Below are 24,728 nucleotides of genomic sequence, written 5' to 3'. Positions count from 1 at the left end.
CCCCAAATCTGAATTCCTAAGAGTCAGGCCTAGATTTTAGAAAACAGGCTTTGCAGGCCTGTTTCAGCCATGAAATTAGCAAAGCCGCCTGGCTTGAGTTTAAAAGGGCAGGCCTCCGAGCCTGCTGCCTTGGGTCGTGAACCAAGGATTTCTCCATCTTCAGCCAATAGAGTGCTCTCTAAGGCCTGTCTGTTCTCTGTGCATTCACTGAACTGGGAGCAGGGAAACCCCAATGCACACTCCACCCTCAAACCTCATGCTAGGTAATACCCAAGTGATCCACCCAAACCCTCTGCAGCCTCCATTCACACACCTAGAGCAGGAGGGTGGTGGTGAGGATGCCAAGAGCAGGTTCATGACCTCAGTGCCTGCTGTCATACCCTCAGTCTTGTTCCTGGGGCTTGGATGGGGATGAGTGAGAGCAATCTGGCCTAAAGGTAAGTGCAGCAGCCAAAAGGCTGTGGAAGTGAAGGGGGATAGAAGTGTCTCAGTGGGGAGGCTCAGAAGGGGGAAAGGGGAACCCTTAAGCATGAGTCTACAGAAGTAGTAGTCATTCAATAAATACATGCGGATTTATTTATAGGGATAAGATGGTTTCCTTGGGATAATTTCAGGAGGAGGTGCGTTTTATTCATCTGCCATGTCCCTACCGTGACAGACAGGGCAGCAGGTTCTAGACAAGCTAAATCATCCCCTATTTTAAAAAAGAAAAAAAAGTTACCCCCTTGTCGTCCTGGGGCAGGGGTTAAATTAAAAAAAAAAATTTTTTTTTCAGTGATTCCTAATTGTTTTTGAATACAGAGACTTAGGATGGAGTTCCACTGCGTTCAGGATGAAGGTGTGACTTCTGCGTAGTGTTGGCGGGGGGCAGGGGGAGAGAAGAGGGTAGGAGTAGGGCCCATGCAGGCTGGCCTCTTAGCCCACAGACGCCAAGATCATGTCTACTGGCAGCTCCTCCGAACTTCTGGCTGTCCACCTGCATTGTTACTGTGTCCAAAAGCAGAAGTCGGGAGCGCACCAGGATGTCATGATTTCCCCGGAACACACCTAGAGGGAAGAGAGGAGTACAAGTGTGTAAGGCAGAAGTGAGCTGCAGAGGCTAGGCTGAGGGTGGCAGCTGCAGCAACTGATCAAGGCAGCTGTGGTACAGTGAAATGGAAGGGGTCTGGGAACTCGGGAGCTGGGCTGAAATCCCTCTGAGCCACAGTATTGCCAATTACAAAGTAGGAGGAATACTAACCATTGTTTAAGCTTCTGCCAGGTACAAATGAAATTAACGGACATACAAGGCTTCTACCTGGCACGGGAGAGGCTCTCATGCATGTTGGCTAAATCTAAGAGCACTGACGGAGGGACAGCCCCTCTATGACAAAACCGCACAGCAGGTGTCTGCCAGACCCAGGGGACTGAGTTGCTTCAGTGTGGCCAGAAATGATTTGCTTGGGGTCCATCAGCTGTGAGCAGGGCACTGAAGCGGAGCTGCCTCCAATCCTGATTATAAATACTCAGAAAGAAAACAAAAAAATCTCTGACTTCCTTTTGTTCACAGTTCTCGGTGTGACGACTGTATTGCCCCCACCCCTTTAATTAATTAATTAACTAAATGTTTCATTTTCGAGAGTGAGCAAGCAAGAGAGCGCATATACACGCACCCTCTAGGGCAGAGGAGGGGCAGAAAGAGAGAGGGAGACAGAGGATCCAAAGGTGGCTCTGCACTGACAGCAGGGGAGCCCCATGTGGGGGTTCAAGTTCACAAACCTTGAGATCATGACCTGACCTGAAGTCGGATGTTTAACTAAGTCAAGCAGGCACTCCCTTCCCCACCCCTTTAAACAAAGACTTTAGAGACATCCAGATCTAGAGATATTTACATACAAATGCTGTATCGAATTTTCTTTAAAATAACCCAGGGCGGGGAGTAGAATGAGTGGCGGTATAGACGCTGTTAGTTGTTGAAGCTGGAAGATGAGCACACGAGGGTTCATTATACCATTCAGTTTTTGTGTGTATCTGAAAATTTCCATGTTGACTTAAAATTCCATTCCTATTAGAGAAGACCAACCAACCCAGTAGAAAAGTAGAGAAAGGATATGGAAATAATTCACAGAAAAAGAAATACAAATGGCACACACATTTCAGATGCTTAACTCATCCAATATGTACGAAATGTGAAATAAAAACGACACTAAGATCCCATTTTCACCCAGACTGTGAAAAATCATTTGCCTAATGATTTGATAATATGCTGTGTATATTACTGATAATACATACTGTGTTGTCCACAGTGTGGGAGGAAAGGCAAACAGTTCCTATGGAAGGCAACTAGAAATTTTTACCAAAATGAGAAATGCACTTTAACCTGGTAATGCCTTGGGAAATTTTTCCTATAGACATCCTTAGGGCACACTACAAAATAAAGTATGTGTGAATGTATGTATGTATGTGGTTATTCACTACAGCATTGTTTATAATAGCAAAAGCCTGGAACCCTCTAAATGTTCATCAATACAGGCTAATTCTATAAAATATGGTACAACCATAAAATGGAATATGAGGAAGCTACAAAAAGTGTGAGTAATTCACTTGGGATGATAAAAAAGTCCTGGAGACAGATGGTGTTGATAACCACACAATAATACGGATATACTTAATGCCACTGAACTGCACACCTAAAGTTAAAATGGTAAATTTTACTTTATGTAGATTTTACCACAATTAAAAAAAGAAAAAGAGGAAACTCTATTTATTAATCTAATCTCCACCCCCAACGTGGGCTCCAACTCATGACCCTGACATAAAGAGTCGCATGCTCTACCACCCAGCCAGCTAGGCACCCAAGAAACTCCATGTATTGACAAGATAGATCTGTCAAGTGAAAAGCAAAGTGCAGAACAATGTATATACCATTTACACATAAATATCTGAGTTAAAATAGTGAAATGTATACATCCTAGCTTTCATATCCGTAAAATGACTAGAAGGATATAGTAGCTTGTTTGTAATAACAGTGCTTCGGGGCCTGTTGCAAGGAACTGGATGAGAGGCAGATGAGAGGGTCAGAGGGCAATTTCACTACTGGTCTTTTTTATTATTTAAAAAAAATTTTTTAATATCTTTTAATTTTTTTATGTTTATTTTTGAGAGGGAGAGACAGCATGAGCAGGGAGGGGCAGAGAGACAGGGAGACAGAATCTGAAGCAGGCTTCAGGCTCTGAGCTGTCAGCACAGAGCCCAACACAGGGCTTGAACCCACAAAGTGTGAGATCGTGACCTGAGCTGAAGTCAGACGCTCAACCGACTTGAGCCTACCCAGGCGCCCCACTGCTGGTCTTTTTAACTCTGTAAATTTTCAATGCTACGAATTTGAATCCTCATGTTCCCAGTGGGAGCCCTCAGCCCAGGATGCAGTGGCATCCAGGCTGTGAGCTACCCAGGCACTTCCCATCTAGAAATGTTGCTTACCAGCCAGGAGCAATGTGTGGGTATTCTTGTTATCTGGCACTTTGTCTGACCTCTCACAAGGGTGCATTCCCAGGAATTTCACAATATTGCCCACAAGCCTCTGTAGGGAGTAAATCGCAGGCATCATTAAGCCACACCTCAGTTCCTTTTGTGTCACCACTACTAACCCCAATCCCCCAAAGCCTGCTCTTAAGGGCTTTTTTTTTTTTTAAGTTTATTTTTTTATTTTGAAAGAGAGAGAGAATGCAGAGGGGCAGAGAGAGAGGGGGGACAGAGGATCTGAAGCAGGCTCTGAGCTGACAGCAGAGACCCTGATGTGGGACTTGAAAGTCCACGAACCATGAGATTATGACTTGAGCTGAATCAGATGCTTAACCACTGACCACCCACGGGTGTGCTCCTCCCCACCCCACCCCAACCCCCCACCGCCTTTTTTGAGTTAGTTTGTTTGTTAGTAAATCTACACCCAACATGGGCTCAAACTCACAACCCCAGGATTAAGGAGATGCATACTCTTCTGACTGAGCCAGCCAGGTGCCCCCTAAGAGGCTTTTAATGAAGTGGCATCTAAAGTATATGCTCTGGGGGCGCCTGGGTGGCGCAGTCGGTTAACGTCCGACTTCAGCCAGGTCACGATCTCGCGGTCCGTGAGTTCGAGCCCCCGCGTCGGGCCTCTGTGGCTGATGGCTCAGAGCCTGGAGACTGTTTCCGATTCGGTGTCTCCCTCTCTCTCTGCCCCTCCCTCCCGTTCATGCTCTGTCTCTGCTCTGTCCCAAAAATAAATAAAAAACCTTGAAAAAAAAAATTAAAAAAAAAAAAAAATAAAGTAATGCTCTAGACATGGCCTTGGATCCCTGGGGAACAAAAGTTGGGAGGAGTGAAAGGGGAGGACACATTTCAACAGTAGCCAGGATTTACCTTCAAGTGTCTTGATGGTAGACAAGTGAATGTCCTCCTCCTTCTCAAACTCATCTCCTAACTGATCCCAGCTGCTTCAAAGTTTAGCATCATGACCTTTTGGATGTGATCAGCGACAGTGACTTCCAGATCTTCCAGCTGGGGAGATGGAGGTGGAAGTTAGGCACATACCTCCAGGGGAGTGAGTTCCTGCTCTGTACACCTCTGGGCCCCTGCTCTGAACTCATTCCCCCCCCACCTTTTTAATGTTTGTTTATTTTTGGGGTGCCTGGGTGGCTCAGTTGGTGAAGCATCTGACTTCGGCTCAGGTCATGATCTCACGGTTCATGAGTTCGAGCCAGGTCGGGCTCTGTGCTGACAGCTCGGAGCCTGGAGCCTGCTTTGGATTCTGTGTCTCTCCCGCTCTCTGCTTCTCCCTAATTCGTGCTCTGTCTCTCAAAAATAAATAAACATTAAAAAATTTTAAATAAGGGTGGTAGGGAAAGCTATGTACTAATTCAGAAGAGCTCTAAATATAGTACGTGAAAAATACAACAGCTTAAAAAATAAAATAAATAATAAAGTTTATTTTTGAGAGAGAGAGAGAACGTAAGCAGGGAAGCAGGAGAGGGCAGAGAGAGAGAGAGGATCTGAAGTGGGCTCTGTGCCAACAGGGCTCGAACCCAATTAACTGCAAGATCATGACCCGAGCTGAAGGCGGACGCTCAACCAATTGAGTTCAACCAATGAACTCATGACACCACGATCAAGAGTCACATGCTCCTGGGGCGCCTGGGTGGCTCAGTCGGTTAAGCGGCCGACTTCGGCTCAGGTCACGATCTCGCGGTCCGTGAGTTCAAGCCCCGCGTCGGGCTCTGTGCTGACCGCTCAGAGCCTGGAGCCTGTTTCGGATTCTGTGTCTCCCTCTCTCTCTGACCTCCCCCGTTCATGCTCCTGTCTCTCTCTGTCCCAAAAAATAAATAAACGTCAAAAAAAAAAAAAAAAAAAAAAAAAAGAGTCACATGCTCCTCAGACTGAGCCAGCCAGGTGCCCCTACACTATGGTTTTAAGTGGAAACTGGAAGGTGGTGTGATGTACACAGTGACCTTTATTATGTAACTCCTGCCTACTCCTCCAAATAACTCCCAAGGACCATGAGTAATGTTGTCCTGTTTGTTCATCCTTGGTTTTTACACTTCCCAAGTTTTCTTTTCTTAAAGCATGAATTCTTTTGAGTTTAAAAACGGTTTCTTTCAAAGAGCCAAAACAGCAAGAAAAACATTAAGTCTAGTTGTTAGCTCCTGGACAGGGTTGCTCTGCAGCCTCCGGCACAAAATTGAGCCTCCCGACATTAGGCTTCTTACCACATACTCATCTTCATAGCCTTCATCGTCGGTCTCCCCAGTGTGGGGTCACAATCCTTGACAGTGAACTTCATCATGCAGCTGAATGTGCAGGCCACTGCAAGGAAGAAAGGCTGGATGGTCAGGATGACCCCAACCACAGTGGGGGAGGAGTTCCTCCATAGGGCAGGTGGCCTCACCCTGCTCCCAGGCCTCTATTACATTATCAGTAGCGGCAACCCCACAGATAGCCATCTGACTCCACAAATCTGGACAGAAGGTACCTTGGGAAAGGGCAAAAAGAGTCAAGTCATGGGTCTGGGAGTCCCCTCACAGGAAAGGAAGAAGAGGAAAGCAGGGGGTGCTGCAGGATGGCTAAGGCCCATGCCACGGTCACGTGTCCATTGTCCACGCCTGGAAAAAGAAGCTGGTGGGTTCCTTGGAAGGAGTGGAGCTGGGATGTTTCCGTGCTTGTTCTGGTAAAATGAAAGAGTACAGGTTGAGGACCAGATAGGCCCAGGTTCTGCCTCTTACCAGCCCCGTGAACTTAGGGGAGTCATTTAACCTGACTCTCAGTTTCCTTAGAATTTCCTAGTCCTAGGAGTAAGAGCAGTACTCATCCCATAGGGTCTTCTATGAGGGTGAAATGGGATGACATAGGACAAGTTCCCAGGACTCAGCCTTTCTTCTTTAACCTTTCTCAAGGTTAAAATCAAGGAGTTGAGGCTCTCATAGGAGACAAATGGTTGGTGCACAACTGGCCACACCCATCTGGATCCCAAGGCCTCCCAGAAGACCAGGTGGGGGTCAGGAGAAGGGCTCACCAGCTGTGGGGTCTCCTTGGGCAGTGCCACCAGCGTGTAGCAGGTCCCAGGCTGGTTGTAGGGTAGGCTTCGGGCAGGCACATAAAGAGCACCTCATAAGCTTCAGTGGGCTCCATCTGGACTGTGACATTCTCCAGAGTCTGGTCATTGAGTGTGTTTGTGCAGCTCAAACTGGACCAGGGAGGAGAGGGATTGCTTAGACACTGCTCGAGGTCAAAGCCCTGCTGCAAAGGAAGAGCCCAGAGGTCCTAACTCACCCCATGGGCCAAACTGACTCCTATCCAGGTGCCCCCGCACAGGGTCCCTGACCCCACGTTGACACACAGGAGCCAGAGAGGTCCTGGGTCAAGGCTGCAAGACACATACCAGCCGGTGACAAAACCCAGCATCAAGTTGGGCTCCTGACCTATAGACCGTCACACTCGGGACCACTCCCTGGGCCCAAGCCTCAGCAGGGCCTCAGCCCTCCCCGCTCACCTGGAACACCATGTGGTCAGTGAAGGTGTGTTTGGTACAGCGGATGACATACTCTGTCTCTGACTCAGTGAGGGCCACAGGCTCAGGCGAGGACTTGAAGAGGAGCCCCAGCCCATGGAACTCTGGCACTGCCGCCACTGTTCTGAAAGCCACAAGCCACACGTTTACTCAGCCTTTCAATTCTCAGACCAACCTGTGATGGTTTCTAATAAATGCTCATGGCCAATTCTCCAGGGCTTTACCCTACTGAGATGGATACATATGTATATATGATGACAGGTTACTCGCTATATCCCAAATATACCGATCATTTTCTCCTCTTCGCTAACTTTCCTCAAGCTGTACCACGCCCCATGAATACTCTCTTCCCCTCTGTCTCAACAAAAGACCTCAGCCGCAGAACACCGACTGGGAGATCCCCAATGGCCTAGGCCTAATCCATCTGGAGACCTCCCACAACTTTAGAAGCTCAGCAAGGATTCTTAGAAGGTAGAGATTAGGAAGACTCTAAGGATGAGATGAATGCTGTTATCGGCCCAGAATCAGGCAAAAGAACGAACTGATCCTACACATTTGCAGTTAAGACAAAAGGCCAGTACTAGGAGATGTTTCAGATTCAGACTTGCCAAAAACCCCACTTCAGGTGGTGTGTGAGTACCTGGGAAGGCCCATCTGTACACCTCAAAGCCAGGTTCCAGCAGTGGGCTGGATCCAGTAGCCCACAGGCCGCCAACGTGGCCCGTCCAGGTGAAGGAGACATCTGATAGCTGCCTGCACACAATGTCTACCTATGACGGCCTGCGGCTACTGCTCTCTTTCCTATTCTATGGCAGGGGCGGTGTTCCTCAATGGATCACTAGTGTCAGAATTACCTGGGGGTTGGGGCTTATTAAAAACTCAGATTCCGGGCCCATCCTAAATACAGTCTATCAGAATCTTTGGGTTTGGGACTCAGGAATCTGCATTTTTTTTTTTTTTTTTTTAGGAATCTACATTCTTAAGAATTTTGCCAGCTGATTCTGATGTAAGCTGATATCTGAAGACCACTGCTCTAACATTTTAACTTGTCTTCCCAAATCAATTGAACTCTGTAAGGACAGAAAATGTGCCCTGAGGCCAGGGATCTGGTATTTGCCCTGAACTTAGAAGGTACTTCATTCATGTTTCATGGATAGAGACAGAAAGTAGGCATCATTATTATTATTATTTGGCTTTCTCCCCCCACAAAGAGTCAGGCTTTGTGACTGCTTCAGCCCTCTGCCGCCTGAAGGATTATATTTGATGAATGTGCAGGCAGTGAAAAGCCCAGAAAGAGCCAGCTTAGAAATCAGGAGGCACTTTTGGGCCATTGTGATCATCAGCCACCAGAGTGCTTTTCTGTGGGCATTGATTTCACTGGGATATCAAGTTTCTAGACCTGACACTTAACTACCCCGGGGGATTCTGCTAGAAGCTATCAGTTAATGCCTCTGAGTTTCCAACTCTTCACCGATAAAATCGATACAATAATCTTGCTCACAGGATTGTTGTGAAGATAAATGAGGCAATAAATGTCAGGATCTAGCAAACCTTCTAGAACCGAATAGGTGATCAATAAACTTAGGTTTCGGAAGACTGCTTAAAGATGAAAATTGATACCCTCTAAGAGGCTTAAAAAGAGTCTTCCTTTGAAGCTGGGGCAGAATGGTAGCCTCAAGATACGCACAAGCTAATTCCCAGAACTTTTACCCACATGGTAAAAGGGACTTCGCAGATATGATTAAATTGGATCTTGAGACTGGGAGATTATCCTGGATTATCTGAATGGGCCCAGTGTCCTTATAAGAAGGAGGCAGAAGGCTCAGAGTCAGATTTGAAGAGGCCATGCTGCTAGCTGTGAAGGCGGAGGAAGGGGTCACCAGGAGAGGAATGGAGTCCTCCAGAAACTTGAAAAAGCAGAGACCTAATTCTCCCCTGGAGCCTACAGAGGAAGCTCAGCACTGCCAATACAATGAAACCCATTTTGGACTTCTGCCTCAGAATTGTAAGATAACTGTGCTGCGCTAAGGCAATAACTTTGTGGTGATTTGCAAGAACAGCAAAGGGGAATAATACAGAAGGGAAAGTTTTGGGTGAGGGTGATCCCAGTTACCTCAGGATTCAGATTTTGCTCAATCTGAAAGATGTGTTGATAGAAGACAGGATTCTCAAATGGAATGGGGGCGGGGGAGGATTTAATTAACTAATTTTTATAGTTTATTCTCATGAACCGTGAGATCATGACCTGAGCCGAAATCAAGAATCTGATGCTTAACCAACTGAGTCAGCCAGGTGCCCCAGCGGGGGTGGTGGTGGAGGATTTAATTTAATTCAACAATCATTGGGAGCTCACTGTGAGGAAGGAAGGCACTGTGCTAAGTACTACGATGGAGAATATAAAGGACAGAACCTACAAAGAACCACACAGAACTACTTGAGGGAAGGCGGAAGACTGGGAGTAGAAGTGATGAGAACAGGAGATTCTTCATGAAGGAAGAGGGACACATGTCAGTCCTTCATGGTGGGATTCAGTAGATAATATGGTCTGTCGCTTAGATACACAGCCTCTGCCCTTAAAAAGATGCTAGACCAGAGGGACAGATAAATACCCAAACAAAACCTTACCAAAACAATGTGGACTGAAGCCTCTGGAACCCAAGAAAAAGTATTAGCGTCTTTGGACCCAACTGTGCTGAATCTGACATCAGGTACCGGCTTGGGCTCCAGGGACCTGAGCCCTCAGAACCAAGGCCAAGGGGCAGCTTTGAGCCAGTTTGATGTGGATCTTAATTCCAGCCCCTGCACTTTCTTGCGGTGCAGCCTTAGGCATATCACTTTCTCTCTCTGAACTTCCAATTCCTCCAATACCAAATGGACCCGATAACTGCCACCTGAGGGTCAAATGTGTTGACTAAAGTACTCTCAGGACCCAGAACTCAAGGGTAAGAACTGTCGTTGATTAGGTCTCTCCTAATTCCCCTGAGGAAAGCAATGACACCCCCCCACCCCCAAAGCTGAGGAGACCAAGCCCAGTCCTGAGCGCCCCACCAAGCACCGCTACTCACCCTGGAAGATGTCCTTCTCGAGTGGCTGCCACTTTCTCCGCCTGCTTGGCGGCTGTGATGGGGGTGCTTTCTGCAGGAGCAAACACACATGGTGACCAACAACTCCAGTAATGGGGAAGTGTGGGGCTGACCACAGAGCTGTTCCTTAGGGATTATAACTTCCAACCCCCTGAGAGAGTGTGAGTACGTGAGAGAGCGAGTGTTTGTGTGCATGTGTCTCCAATCCTGGAGTCAGCCGTAGAAAGGATTAGAAAGGACTGTTCCATCCTCTTGGTACAAGCCCCCCAATCCTGGCTAGGTTTAGTGGCTTCACGGCCCATGCAGACCCTCCAACAGAGGCCTGGACCTGAAAGCCTCTAAAAGGAGCACAGACATTACTTACCTGTTCTCTGCTCTGCCATGGGCGTGGTGGCCAGGGGCACAGACTTGAGGTCAAAAGGTTTTTCCGATGGTTCTAGAGTGTACTGCTGCAGAGCTCTCTCCAGACCAGGGATGGAACGGTCAGACCTAGAAGCCAGTGGGAGCGAGGCACTGCCTGAAGGCATGACAGAATGAGCAGCCGGAATCCCCCATGGAAGCCTGTGGCCCTGGGGTCTAAGTTGTATGACTCTAGACCACTGAGAAAACCACTTAACACTTTCTGGGCTTCCACTTTCTCATCTGGATCCTCCTTCACAGGGCTGGTATGGTGATAAATGTATACAGAGTGACTTATATAAAGACTATGGGAAGAGAGGTTTTTTTCAATGACTAGTGTTTCAGTTCACTGAGCTACTGCCACCCACACTGGTGTGAACTGCAAGATTCGCAGTCTCCTGAGGTCACAGTGATGCCATGAAGTTGCCATGAAAGTCCAGCCCAAAGCGTCTTGCCTCAGACTTCCCTACCCAGAGAGGGTGTGCCTGCTCTGGAGTGGGGAGGAGGGCCACAGCTCTGGGAGGGGGCCTAGTCGAAGATAGCCAGGGAGACTCACCATTTAGGATATAGCCTGCGTTGAGGGCCTTCTGCTTCTGCTCCAGGACATTGAGATAGAAAGTGGCTCGGTCCCTTACTTCATTGTCATCGTCCCATCACGCACCTGCAGCCAGAAAACATAGTAAGCTGTTTTTGTTTTGTTTTTTTTTAAAATGTCGTTCATTTTTGGGAGAGAGAGAGAGAGGGAGAGAGCGAGTGCCCACAAGTGGGGGAGGAGCAGAGAGAGACGGGGGACAGAGGATTCCAAGCAGGCTCTGTGCTTTCATCACAGAGCCTGACACAGAGCCTGATGTGGGGCTTGAACCCACGAACTGCAAGATCATGACCTGAGCCAAATCCAGATGCTTAACTGGCTGAGCCACCCAGGCGCCTTGGGAACCCACGGTAATCTTGACTGTGGCCCCACAGGGGTGGCAGGGGGACACTGCAGGGTTTCATCAGACGGTAGTAAGGGGAAGAAGTCCCCAGATGAACATGCCTGTGGGATCCAGGCATCAAACACACGGAGGGCCTATAAAATTCTAGCTCATTACCTAAGAGGTGGCCATATTCATATTCCCCGGGCCCACTCCCTAAAGCCCACCCAGTGAAGGAGGCAATCTCCTACATCCAGCAGCATATGTCAAAGAAGAATTTAATATGACCCAATAATTCAACTCCCAGGCATCTCCTCTTGAGAACTGACAACACACATCACACAAAACTTGTACGTGAATGTTCATAACAGCATTATTCATGAGAGCCGAAAAGTGGAAACCAACCCAAGTCTGTCAATTGGTGAATAGATAAAATGTGGTGTGCTCATGCAATGAATTATTTGGCCATAAGAAGGAATGAAGTACTGACATATGTTGCAGGCATTGATGAATCTTGAAAAAAACATCACAGAGAAGCCAAACACAGGAAAGGTCGCAGATTGTACGACAGCATTTCTAAGAAACGACCATAATGGGCAAATGCATAGGGACATAAAGTAGATTAGTGGTTGCCTAGGGCTGGGGCGGGGGGGAGTAGGTGTTGGGGAGAGGGCAGTGACTACTAATCAATATAGGGTTTTTCTTTAGTACTTAAAAAAAAAAAGTTTTTAACGTTATTTTAAGACAGAGATAGAGACAAAGACAGAGCACGAACAGGGGAAGGGGGCAGAGAGAGAGGGAGACAGAATCCGAAGCAGGCTCCAGGCTCCGAGCTGTCAGCACAGAGCCCGATGTGGGGCTTGAACTCACCAGCCGCGAGATCATAACCCGAGAGGAAGTCGGACGCTTAACCGACTGAGCCACCCAGGTGCCCCTCTTTCTTTATTTTTTTTTTTTAACCCCCCCTCCCCCCCGCCCGCCGTTAACCAGCAAAACAGGCAAGCAGGCACAGCTGAAAACAGCCTCACCAAACTCCATACACTGCAAAAAACCACAGGGACCAAGGATTCTTAATGCTGGAAACTACACCCACATTGAAAATACTGTCCTAGCCTAATAGACATTTACTCTGCCCTGTAACACCATGGATATCAGGTTTCTATTGGCAATGATAGAAATGTTTTAAACTTAGATTATGGTGATGTGTCACAACTCTGTGAATATATTAAGAAACATCATGTTAGGGGCGCCTGGGTAGCTCGGTTGGGGCGACCAACTTGGACTCAGGTCATGATCTCGCGGTTTGTGAGTTTGAGCCCCGCATCAGGCTCTGTGCTGACGGCTCAGAGCCTGGAGCCTGCTTCAGATTCTATGTCTCCCCCTCTCTCTGCCCCTCCCCTGCTCACGCTCTATGTCTGTCTCTCAATAATAAATAAACGTTAAAAAAAAAAAAAAAGGAAATCTTGTTATACGTTTTATTTATTTTTGATGTTTACTGATTTATTCGGAGAGGGAGAGTACAAGTAGGGGGGAGGGACAGAGAGAGCCGGAAAGAGAGAATCGAATCCCAAGCAAGGCTAGCACAGAGCCTGACGCAGGCTTAATTAATCTCATGATCTGTGAAATCATGATCTGAGCCAAAGTCAAGAGTCAGACACTTAACCCACAGAGCCACCTACTGCCCCAGAATTTTATTTTTTTATTTTAGAGAGTGAGAGAGTGTGAGTGGGGAAGAGGAGCAGAAGGAGAGGCAGAATTTTAAGCAGGCTCTACTCTACGCTCAGCACACAGCCTGACATGGAGCTCAGTCCCATGATCATGACCTGAGCCAAAATTAAGAGTCGGATGTTCAACTGATTGAGCTACACCAGGTGCCCTTTATACGTTTTAAAAATGGGTAAACTGTATGGCTCGCAAACTGTGTATCAATAAAGCCATTTTTTAAAAAAAGAGAAAGCATTAAAAAAAAAAAGGAAGACAAAACTCAACATAGGCACACCTAGGTGGAGGGTTTTGCATGATATTTTTCCATGCTTTACAACGCTTTCTATTTTTTCCCCCTACAATCCATTGTTTATAACCTCGTCCCCCGGGAACCACTGTCACCCATCAGGGACCTCTGGCCTATACTCCCTCTTCAGCAACACCAGATACTGGGTAACATCTCTTCATTCTGGGCTCCAAACTTGGCCAGAGCACTCACAGCGCCTGTGTGTTATGAAGCAAATATAATTTACTTAACCCACCTGACAGCTCACGACAGTTCCAGGTACTTGGAACGAATCTTTGGCAGAAGAGGTCCTGAGTGAAGCAGTTCTCAGCCTGGAGGCCCACAACTGCCTGGAGGCCCACAACTGCCTGCAGTGCAATGAGTGGCCCTGGGTGGACCTCCTTTGGGCCTCAACTCCCTCAGCTGTTTCAAGGAGAAGACAGTCCCATTCCTGGGTTCCAGAAGCCATTTCAGCACTGACTACGACGTGGCCACAGAAGCTAGCCAACACAGGCTTCTCACCTTCTGTATCCAAATGGTTCCATTCAGTTAGCCTTTGTATTATATAAATGAGAAACGACCCATTACTTAATGAATATTAATTGCTGAAAGAGGAAAAATCTGTCCAGTGGGGGCATGAGAAGAACAGTAAATTTAAAGTTAAGAATATGATGGATGCACACTGAATTGCATACTCACGCAAAGAGTAAATTTTACAGTAATGTGAATTATACTTCAATAAAGCTAACCATTGAAAAAATACCTAAACACTTAAAAAAAAAGCAAGAGAGAAAAGTTAAACACCAACATATAGTGAAGTTAAAAACAAAAAATCAAAACCAACAATACAAGTCAAAGCTAAGGAACCACTGAACTGGGTGACACGCAAGCATCCAAGATCCTGCCCACAATGTTATAAACCACGGAGCTTGTGAGGCTAGAACACAGAGTGCCTGGGGACTGAGGCTCAGGTCCCTCTGACAGGTCATCTGCTCAAGAAGCAGCAAAGAGCCCCAGTTCAGCCCTGGCTCACACCCACCTGCCGGACCTCCTCATGCTCCAAGACCACGCGGTTTATAGATGCAGCGGATATACTTGGAGGGGTTGTTGGTCTTGGGTCCCTCCTGGCCCAGGAGATGCAGGATGCGGGTGGCCAGGACGGTGAACTCGCAGTCCTCGATGAACTCGCACAGGTGTGACAGCCCAGTCTCCTTGCTCTCTGTGTTTTCCCTCAATGATGCTAATGATGCAGTCCACGATGGCCCGCTTGTACTCAAGATCCGCCCTGCAGTGGGAGGGGTCAAGCTGAGCGAGGAGGCTGCTCTCCTCCAGAAATGAGCTGGGAGGCCCAACACCTAACCAGGACCAGGGAGGACAGCAGTCCAAACAGAACATGGAGGTAAGGGACCTGGCTATCTGGGCTCTACCTTATTTTCTGTGTAAAATAAAAGGCCTGGACTGACTGCTCGCTGGGGTCCTTCCAGATCTAACAGTGGACTGTTAAATAGAAACGTTTTGTGTCTCGTTAAGAATTTTATTTTATTTTAGAGAGAGAAAAGAGCGCGAGCCAGGGAGAGAGCCAGACACGGGGCTTGATCCCAAGACCTTGGGATCATGACCAGGGCCGAAATCAATAGTTGGACACTTAACTGAGCCACCCAGATGCCCCTCAGATCCCTGATTTTTACAGGGAGAAACTGATGTCTGTTGACAAGACCTGTTATGAGGATAAGACTGTGTATGCTGTGTAGTGTGTCCAAAGTACTGGACCCATTAGCTGAAGGCTTCTTAAGTATTAGTGCCCTCCTCCAATCTCAGGAGACCCAATGACACCCAAGGCAAGGGCTTCTTGGTCCAAGGGCCACTCTGTGCTGGGGCGAAGGGGCAACCAGATATGTAGGGACCAAATCTACTCCAAAACCCTTTGCTTCTGCTCCTCTGAATTACCTGGTTTCGTTGAGACATTCAAGGAAGGTAGTGTAAGTGAATCACTAAGACACGTGAGAAACAAAAATAGAACCCAATGTCAAATTATTAGCATCAATTGCAGAAGAAACCAGGCTGGAGGTCCCAGAATGGCCCAGAAAATTTCTACACTAGGCACCAGTAGAGAACACAGGTTTCCCTGACTCCAGCACAAAGCATCGCCTCAGGGCATCTGCTGTGACTTTAAAGCCAGGGTGGTGAGTCATTACTTATTACTGTAATTACTAGGAATTGGTGCATGTTTATATTGTCAGGTCTGTAGGCACCAAGAAATTCACTGGGGCGAACGGGTTGATATGGCATACCTTCCAAGAAGAGACTCTTGGCTCCAAACTGAGAATGGAGCTTACAGCCAGGTCACTCCCTGCACCAGGAGACCTGGCATGCCCCAAATGCCTGCTCTTACCTCTTCCCGCAGCATGGTGAACAGGAAATTCATGAGCACGGCGTGTTTGCGAGGATACTTCTGACATAGGGCACTGATGGCCTGGACCACCACCACCTGAGTCAAACAGACGTGTATGAGCAGCGGCCCCTGCCTCCAGGCTTGAGTTACTTAGTTCACTAAGTGCCAACCAAGTCCTTCCTTAGGCCCAGCCAGGCCCTGGACCCAGAGGGCAAGGAGGTAAGAGGAACTCCATCTCTACCCTCAGGGAGCACGCGATCCCTGAGCCCATCCAAGTAGGGTAGCAGGCCACTCAGTCCACACGCCCAGGTCAGCCTCTGGGTCCCCCAAACTCTGATTTTCTACTCAGACCTCAGGGTAGGTCCACTGGTCCCTCTCCAGCCTCCCTGTTCTGCTTCTCTTTCTACCTCCCACCCCCACGATCCCACCTATAGGCTGTTCAGGCTCCTCCCTGGTACTTGGCCTGGGCCCTTTCCCATTTGCACACGGTGTCTTTGGCAGTCCTACCTCCTCCCGTGGTTTTAACCCACCTCTGCCATGCCACTCACTCCCAAACCTTTGTCTGTGTCCGAGCTCAAGCCCAATGTTGGCGAATGTCTACCAGACAACTCCACCTGGTACCCACGGCACCTCAAACTCAACACGTCTGCGATCACCATCATTACCTTCCTACCTCCCTCACCCAGGACTTGACTCTCCCTCCTTCCCCAAATTGACCAACAGCACCACCATCAGCCATACCAGAAAAACTAGAAATCTCTGACAACATTTGCTCTCAGCCCTCACTCCATGCCCTGCCACTGGCCTTACGAAGGAACCGTACAGACAAAGACCCCAAGGCTGATGTGCAACGTCTCCCAAGGCCAAGACCCTTGAAGAGCGATGTGCCACCTCTTCCACTGAGTCCTCAGCCTACCAGGCCCAGGTCAATCCTGCCTGGGGGCTGGGGAACGTGAGGGAGCAGGCACAGAGGCAGCTTCCTCATTCCCGGGAACGGTGGGGTGTTGCAGGCATGCCCAGAGCACCTTGAACTCATCTGAGATCTCCGACATGAAGGACGAGATCTGCTTCATGAGGCGATCGATGCTGCTCCTCGCTGCCAGTCTTGAGGAGCGTGGTGATGGCCAACGTGGCGATGCTGCGATTTGAATCTGTAACCAGGTTCTCTAGGTCCAGATTGCAGGCTGTCCACTGCTGACGGATGCTTCATGGCCACCTGTTTTGGGAGGACAGAAACAGACATACAAAGGGACTTCCGTCATTCCGCTGATGACTCTGGCCTGGTCAAGGTCCTGTGGATGGGCTCATCTCGCCATCTCGTAGAAAGCAACTGTGATCAGTGTTACAACCTTCTGCAGCTCTGGTCAGGGGCCACGACACGCCTCCAGCTGGATCAAGCACCTCCCGACCCTCTCAAAAGGCAAAGTGCTCATTCTGCCCACCCCTAAACTCTCACCTTATTGAGGGTAACGGACAGCAGCATAGCGAGAGCAGCCTTGGGCGAGCTGCAGAAAAGCTGGAGCACTGTGGGGAGATACATGCCACATGTCAGGCCTCCCTCGCCTCTCGGCAGCTAGAAAAGCTCAGGCCTCCAGGGAAGGGTCAGGCAGGGCATGGGGGTACATGAGGGCTATGAAGCTGTTCTGACCCAACCCTCTGCTCAGCTCATATCCTGCTGGCACCCTCACCCCAACCAAGGAAAAGAGCTCACGAGCAGAGAGAGGCTTTAATACGCTTATGAGAGCCCAGTGGATCTCATGATGACGGCCGCTACTTACTGAGCACCTGCTGTGTGCCAGATGTTGTGCTAAGGAGCTGCTGTGCCTTGTCCTGATTGGTTTCTCACAACCCCACAAAGCAGCTATTATTATTATCCCCATTTAACAGATACAGAGACTGAGGCACACGGGTAAAACAACTCAAGTAACTCTAGGTTAGCTACCAGTAAATGGCAGAACAAGGATTGAAATCCAGGACTACCCACACCTGACGCCTGAGTCTTTACCCAAAGTAAAACTCCACTCTTCTCTTCTGGGGCATGCATGCAGACCAGCAGAATTACCTCAGTCTGCCTTAACAACTGCCCTGGTTCCTATCGTACATGGTTGCATGTCAGGCAGCAAAGCCCTCCGTGTGCTTTGGCTCTAGGGAAGCCAGGACTCCAACCCAGGCTATCGGGCTCCAGTATCCAGGCTTTGAATGACCCCTCTGAATTGCCTTCTCCTTTGCCTGAGATAGCCTGGCCCTAGCAAGCATTATAAAACCTGGTTTTATAAATTTTGGGTTCTTCCACCAGGGCCTCTTGCCATCACTAGCCAGCCCAACAGGCTGTAGCATGGATCTGAACCCCATCTCTGCCTCTTAGTGGCGCCCCAGCCTCTTTAATGGTAGATGGAACTCAAAGTACCCAAATATGATGAGTGTGAGAGACCCTGGGCACAGCGTGCCTGGCACCAAATGGGTACTTACTAGGTCCCAATTCCTCTTCTTACACCCCCAACGTGGCCTATCTGAGGGCATTTTCTTTCTTTCTTTCTTGTTTCCTCCAACCCCCCAGCCCAGGGCCCAGTTCCCAGCAGGCACGGAAGTGTGGGGCCGGGGCAAAGGAGGTGTGTAACCTGACACAGCGGGGGCCAGCTCTTTGGCGCTGCAGCCTGGCAGGTTGACGATGGCCGAGGCGGCTTCGTACACCACCATCTCGTGCTTGTTGCGCAAGCAGCTCTCAATAAAGTCAAACAGAGGGCTGTCACGGCTACAAAAGGACACGGGTGGCAAGAAGTTGGGGATGGCCCAGCGCGGAATAGGGCACCATCTGGCCAAGGGGGACAAGAGCCATTCGTTACCTGCCATCCTCTTCCTCCAGCTGTTTGCTGGCCACCCGGATCATCATGCAGTAGGCAAAGGAGACTTGAGGCATGCCGGGTGAACTTGCTGATCATCTTATTGACAGCCATGCGGTCGTTCTTCCGCACGTGGTACAGGAGCCCCAGAGCAATGGTACTAGAGAGCAGGAGGTCGTGGCAGAGTACAGGTGCGTGACGCCCAGGTCTACCAGCTGTGTGGCCCGAGAGAGGCCTCTGCATCTCTCTGGGCTTCAGCCTTCTCGTGTCTAAGATGGGCATCACAGTAGCTACCTCGCAGAGTGGCTGTGACAATTTCCCCAGATGCTCTGTACGGATGGCCCCGGGACGATGCTCACCACACCACGTGAGTGTTGGTGTGTAGTCTAGCTCCTGCCCTCAAGTTCAGCAAGGGCCCAACAGGCATCATGAGTACAGATGTGGAGGGGACAACAGAGACCACAGTGATGAAAGAATGGAAGAACCAGGTGTCCTTCAACAAGAGAAAGTGGGTGCCAGGCCCTGAGCATGGACAGGTGTTATAAGGTGCCATGCAGCCCACCTCATACAAGACCTTGTAGAATTAAACCTTACGCCACCCCTGAAGGTAGATAACTCTTAGTCTCACTGAGTTGCCCAAGGACATATGGCTGGTACTGGCAAAGCTAGGTCTGGAGGGCCCAAAGTCAAGGGATTACCCTTCTGGAGATATAAGGTACACAGAGTTATTTCCTGTCCCCTCTGCTCTTTTTGTTTCTTTACCAGGGTGGCATTCAAGGGCTAAGTCATGCGACTGTGGGTGCCTTGTATGGGAGAGCCTTCTCTGACACCGGGAAAGATCTGAGGGGCCACGGCTGGCCCTGGAGAGGAGAATCGGCACAAGGGGTGAGGAGAAAGAAAAGAGATAAACACACAGGGGGCGCCTACAGGTATGCACCCGACAAAGTCAGATGTTCTAGATGCTCTTTCATATTATCCTCACGGCTTTGTGAGGCAGAAACTTTCATTCCCATTTTATAGACAAGGAACTTGTCTTACAGAGATAAAAGGAATTTCTGGACTAGGTCACTGAAAAAGTGTTAAGTAGCTGAAAGCCCCACCAAGACATTTACATGCATCACTAAAAAAGCCAGCTCGGCAAAGGCTCTCTGGCTGCCTGGGCCAAGTTTGCTGTATCCCATATCCCAAAATACAACTCAGCTGGTTATCAGACACTTGAATATTTTAGTTCCAGCCGGTAAGGAGCTCGTAACTTAAACCATCCCAAGTGGTACCCTGGATCGTTTCCCCAAACCCCCAAGTCTCCCCACAATCCAGTGACAAAAGATGAAAGCCTGCTCCTGCTAGAGGACACCAGGATCTCCGGGGGTGAGCGTCCATTTCTGAATCACCAGTCCCAGGTCATTTGCCTAAGAATCATCAATATCATTGCTCTGCTCACACCTCACCTGGACCATGATGTTATCACTGGACGCCGCCTCCTGGGCCTCATTCACCCAGCGCTTGACCACGTCAAAGCTGCACTTCAGTAGGTGCTAAGGGCAACAGAGCACATTAAGAGGCGGGCAGACAGGGTGCCCTGCCATCATGCCTCCTGGCCCTGGCTCACAGTTCAGTCCAGCTCTGGGTCTTCCCTCAGACATGGCCCAGAGCCTCTCCGTTTCCTGGTTCTCTTGACACAGCACACAAGGAGCTCCCACCCTCACTCTCTGCCCTGGTGGCAGATCTCCCACGACGCCCAAACTCCCACAATCTGTCACCCCAAGGGATGGATCAGAGTTCACCAGGCACTCTTCACTGAGAAGGTGGGTGGGACTCTCAGATCTGGGAAGGGATATAGAAACGTTCTTTTCCTACTGAAAAGCAACTCTGATATTTTCTTCAGTTTTCCCAATCTGCTGCCCAGGCCCCAGCCACAGGGTCCCCAGCTACATACCAAGGAAGACACCAGGGCAGAGCTGGAGACACTGGGCACCTTGTCCACGATGGCCTGTTTCATGTAGCGCTCAATAGCCTGCAGCATGGTGCTCTGTGGGGACAATGAGTGGGGCAGAAGGGGACCCAATCATCCTTGGCAACCGTCAGGAGTGCAGTTGATGGGTGGGAAGAGTGGGGACAGAAGGAAGGAAGCAAACCTGTTTCTTGTGTTCCTGCACCCTACCCTCATCCCCACACCACCTGGCTCAGTGCTTTGCTCAGGAGACGTGGGACAACCTAATGCATGCACAGAGGATCATGACTGAGCCTTGCCCAAGAAGCAGGGAAAAAGAGGAACAGCTCAGCAGGGGCAGCAGACTCACATCAGTGATCTGGCAGAGGGCACGCACAGCCGGCCACGGTAGTTGTCTTCTTTCCCAGTCATGTCCTTTGTCAGGCTGTGGGAGGGGAAGGCATTGTCCGCGCAGAGCATGGCCTGTCCTCCCCAAGCCCTTGTCCGCACCCTCTCCTCCCTAGCTCTAGTCACACCCCTTGTCTGGACTACTACACGAGTCCTACTAGCGTTCTTGCTGTATTCTTACTCTTTCCCGGTCAAACTCCAAGCAGCAACAAGAGATCTTTTTACAAAACTCCAGACTCTGGGGCGCCTGGGTGGTTTAGTCATTAAGCATCTGACTTCGGCTCAGGTCATGATCTCGAGTCCTCACATGCATGAGTTCGAGTCCCACATTGGGTGAGCTTGAGCCAACGCATCAGTTGAGCTCGACCCCACTTTGGGTGGGTCCCTTTCTGTCCCTCGCTCACTTGCACCACCCCCTCCTCAAAAATCAATCAATCAATCAATCAATCTCCAAATGGACCAGGTCACTCCCCTGCTTGGATTAAAACATTCCCAAGGCTTCCTACTGCCCATTACCATCAAGCGTAAACTCCTTAACAGAGACTCTCTTCTCCGGGCCTTGACATCTGCTATTCCCTCAGCCTAGAGTACTCCTGGCCCTCTCCATCTCTGTCCTGCTATTAATAAGCATTTTCAGAAGAGATTAGGTTTCAGTGGCTTCTTTCATTCTTTTCTTTGGGGGGGGGGGGATATGAAACACTTCCCGAATTTGCCTGTCATCCTTGTGCAAGGGCCATGCTAATCTTCCCTGAGTTGTTCCAATTTTAGTATATGGCTGCTGAAGTGAGCACTGTCCTGCTATTTCTTGCTCATCCTTCAGCACTTTGCTCAGACAGGTCTAGGGGGCCTTTCCTGATCCAAATTCAAGTTGTATATCCTTCTGGTCTGTTCTCACAGCCCTATCATACTTCCCCGGATAAACTCTGTTATATATTCTAATGCCTGTCTCCTTGGTTGTTTCTCTGGACTGCAGAGGCCATGTCTACCTTACTTGCTGCTAGCTTCCCAAAGTTATGCACAGGGACTGGTAGATGTTCAAAAAATGCTTTCTAAACCAACCTACAATGGAATGTATAGCATCTCCCCGCCCCCCATAAACTGTGGCAAGAAGAGAACTGAGCTCCAGTTCTTAAGGACAAGGATTATATTTAGACACACCTTTCCCCTGAATAACTCAGTCTAACACAGAAACCAGTACTTGGGAAGTGAACCTGTTTGTATACCCCCTGGCATTCTCTATGTCTGTTTTCTTGTGTTCTCTCTGGCACTCACGAAAGTCTTTCGTAAGCTCCAGCCTGGCTCAGTTGACTGAGAGGAATCAAGGCAAGGAAGGGTTTGTGCCTCAGGTAAGGCTAGGGAAACGCACACTCTAGAGTGCCATGGGAGGGGCAGCAGTAACTGAAAGGTGAGGGAGACAGAAGAGGAAGGGGCACCTGACATATGTCAAACAAAGTCTCATCACCTGATACACATGAGTAAAAATGGCTTCTGTGTCAATGGCACTCGGCAAAGGAGCCATACACAGACCCGAAGACTCACCTGCTGGTAACAATAATGACATCCTCGGCAATGCAAGACATCTCCTTGATGGTCAATAGCACATCCGACGGAGTGTGGGCTGGGAAAGAGAGAGGAAAAGCCTATGACCACTGACTCCACATGAAAGCCAAGGTCAGGAAAACTCCAATCCACACAAAGGTAGACCATACTGACTGTGGGCACTTACATCGTTGGACTGAAAGAGCTTGGTCTGGCAAAGAAGGCCTCGGTTGCTTCGGTGGTCCCTAGGTGCTCCCCCTGTTTTAATAAAAAATGAAGTCTCAGCTTGGGACAGAGAGGCCAGAAGGCTCTTCCTGCCAGATCAGCCCAGGTCACATCCACAGACCCTACAGAGGCTCCATCAAGGGCAAACACATCAGCGTTAGACCCTGAGGGAATCCAGAGCTGGGCTATATCCACACAGGAGCTATCAAATACCCTAAGGGCTATGTGACTTACGCTAACGCCCCCAACAACTCCCAGCACCATGTTCCCTGCCCCCAAACTTCACTCTCTTACCTGGTTTATGAGGTAAAGGATCTTGGTGAGGATGTGGGCACATTTTCGAGGGTTGATGGGTGTCTCGTAAATACACGGGCCTAAAAAGAAGCAAACCAAGAACATTACCTTCTGACTTAGTTTATTTCCCTTCCATTGACTGCCTCTCAGGTACATTCAAGCTCTGAGAAGTCCCAGGGTAAATAAATACATTTGCCTGGATAAGCTTATTTTCATAAGGAAAGTTTTGTTTTGCTTTCTCCCTAATTCATCTATTAAGAACTCCTGAAATCTGCCCTAAATATCAGTTAGGGACATGCTGACTTACTAACAGATACTCAATAAACATGTGTTACCTGGAAAGAGAAACACAGAACAACAACAACTGCAAGCGTATTGAACTCTCTCCAGGAGCAAAGCGTTCCTGTCTTTCCAGGAACAGGTTTTCTCCCCTACTGTTCTTTAAACCATAGTATTTTGAGCACGTTGACTGTGAACACTTGGATGGCAGATGACAAATGACACTTGCCTCCTGGAGTACTGCACTCTTCTCAAGATGCTGGAATGGGTTGGAGCCTCCACCTAAAGTCAGAGAACGGAGAAGAGTGAGTATTGGTTGTAAGCCTGAATTGCATATACAGAGACATAGAGAAGGGAAAGATGTCATTACCGTCTGCTTAGTCAAGTTCAAACTACTCCAGAATGGCAATCAAAGCTCTACAACCTGCATATAGGTCCTACCACTCTACCTCAAACCACTTCCTTAAGTCCACCTAGCAACCCTGATATAGTCCTCTGTGCCTCTCATAGCATCGTGTCTTGCATTCATTTATGCAACTTGTACTTAACTGAATCCCTTACAATATGCGGGAACCATCATCTAGTGACTAGGATTTCTTCACAGCAAATGTCACATTTGTAATTAATTATATGTGTCATTATCTGGTTGATGTCTATCTTCTCTGACTTCGCCTGTGACCATTTTAATGTTCCCAGCTCAGGCACTGAGTGTCTCATTTGTTCCACTGCAGTATCAGGACACAGTACAGTGCCTGGAATACTGTAAGCGATCAATACATATTTGTTGAGTAGTTACATTAAAGAGGGTTCTCAGCGCAGAACATTGGCTCCACAGATTATGCCCCATTTGGCCAGTAGCAACGCAGCCCGGCGAAATCCCAAGAGGTCACCCGGCGAAAGTCACAGTGGTTCACCAGGCCCTGCCACTTCCCCTGACAACTGGGGAAACCGAGGCCCACAGGAGAGTGACCCTCCCAAGGTCACCGAGCGAATCGTGGTCCGAGCTTACGAGTGGGGGCAGCGGAGCATGCTCGGGCACTCCGAGGCCCGCCGCTGACCAGTTGCGGACCTTGGCATAAGCCCCTGCCCCTCACTGGGTCTCGGCTTCAGGTCTAGGCAGAGGCCCCGAAGGAGGCACCCAAGGAGGGTGCAGAGAGCCTGTAAGAGGGTCCAGCCTCCCCCAAGCCTACGCCCTCTCACCCGATTCCTCGTCTTTCTTATCAAATTTCTTCAGCATGGTGGTGCCGGCGGGGCCCAAAGCAGCAGCCCTGCGCTAGCCGGGTTCAGCGAGCAGGGGTTGTCCGGCGGCGGTTCCGCACAGACCACTTCCGGCCGGCCACGTCGCCCGGATCTCCGCGCAAGCGCAATGCGCGCTCTGCGCATGCGCACACTCTCCGTCGCTGCGCCCGGCGTT

General features: G+C 49.1%; 1 protein-coding gene and 1 non-coding gene across 2 annotated transcripts; both read right to left on the bottom strand.

Moving 5' to 3' along the window:
- Positions 1-549: 549 nt before the first annotated feature.
- On the bottom strand, positions 550-24,664 carry COPG1 (COPI coat complex subunit gamma 1). The gene is given in 36 exon segments (XM_030296364.1): positions 550-972; positions 974-1,047; positions 3,463-3,560; positions 4,365-4,452; positions 4,455-4,518; positions 5,724-5,767; positions 5,770-5,836; positions 6,527-6,612; positions 6,615-6,750; positions 7,004-7,145; positions 10,087-10,156; positions 10,469-10,593; positions 11,056-11,187; positions 13,565-13,625; positions 14,443-14,482; positions 14,484-14,636; positions 14,638-14,712; positions 15,800-15,895; positions 16,825-16,890; positions 16,892-16,987; positions 16,989-17,015; positions 17,256-17,323; positions 18,418-18,551; positions 18,643-18,711; positions 18,713-18,799; positions 20,083-20,174; positions 20,576-20,668; positions 20,940-20,974; positions 20,977-21,014; positions 22,517-22,571; positions 22,574-22,595; positions 22,704-22,729; positions 22,732-22,774; positions 23,036-23,115; positions 23,531-23,596; positions 24,515-24,664. Coding segments are annotated over 36 exon segments (2,742 nt in total). The 5' UTR covers positions 24,552-24,664; the 3' UTR covers positions 550-915.
- Positions 21,663-21,767, bottom strand: LOC115509465. The gene has a single exon (XR_003967366.1). It is a non-coding gene; the product is annotated as a U6 spliceosomal RNA (small nuclear RNA).
- Positions 24,665-24,728: the final 64 nt, after the last annotated feature.

This window comes from Lynx canadensis, chromosome A2 (genome assembly GCF_007474595.2).
Source record: "Lynx canadensis isolate LIC74 chromosome A2, mLynCan4.pri.v2, whole genome shotgun sequence".
Lineage (NCBI taxonomy): Eukaryota > Metazoa > Chordata > Mammalia > Carnivora > Felidae > Lynx > Lynx canadensis.
This window is presented reverse-complemented; position numbering and strand designations above follow the sequence as displayed.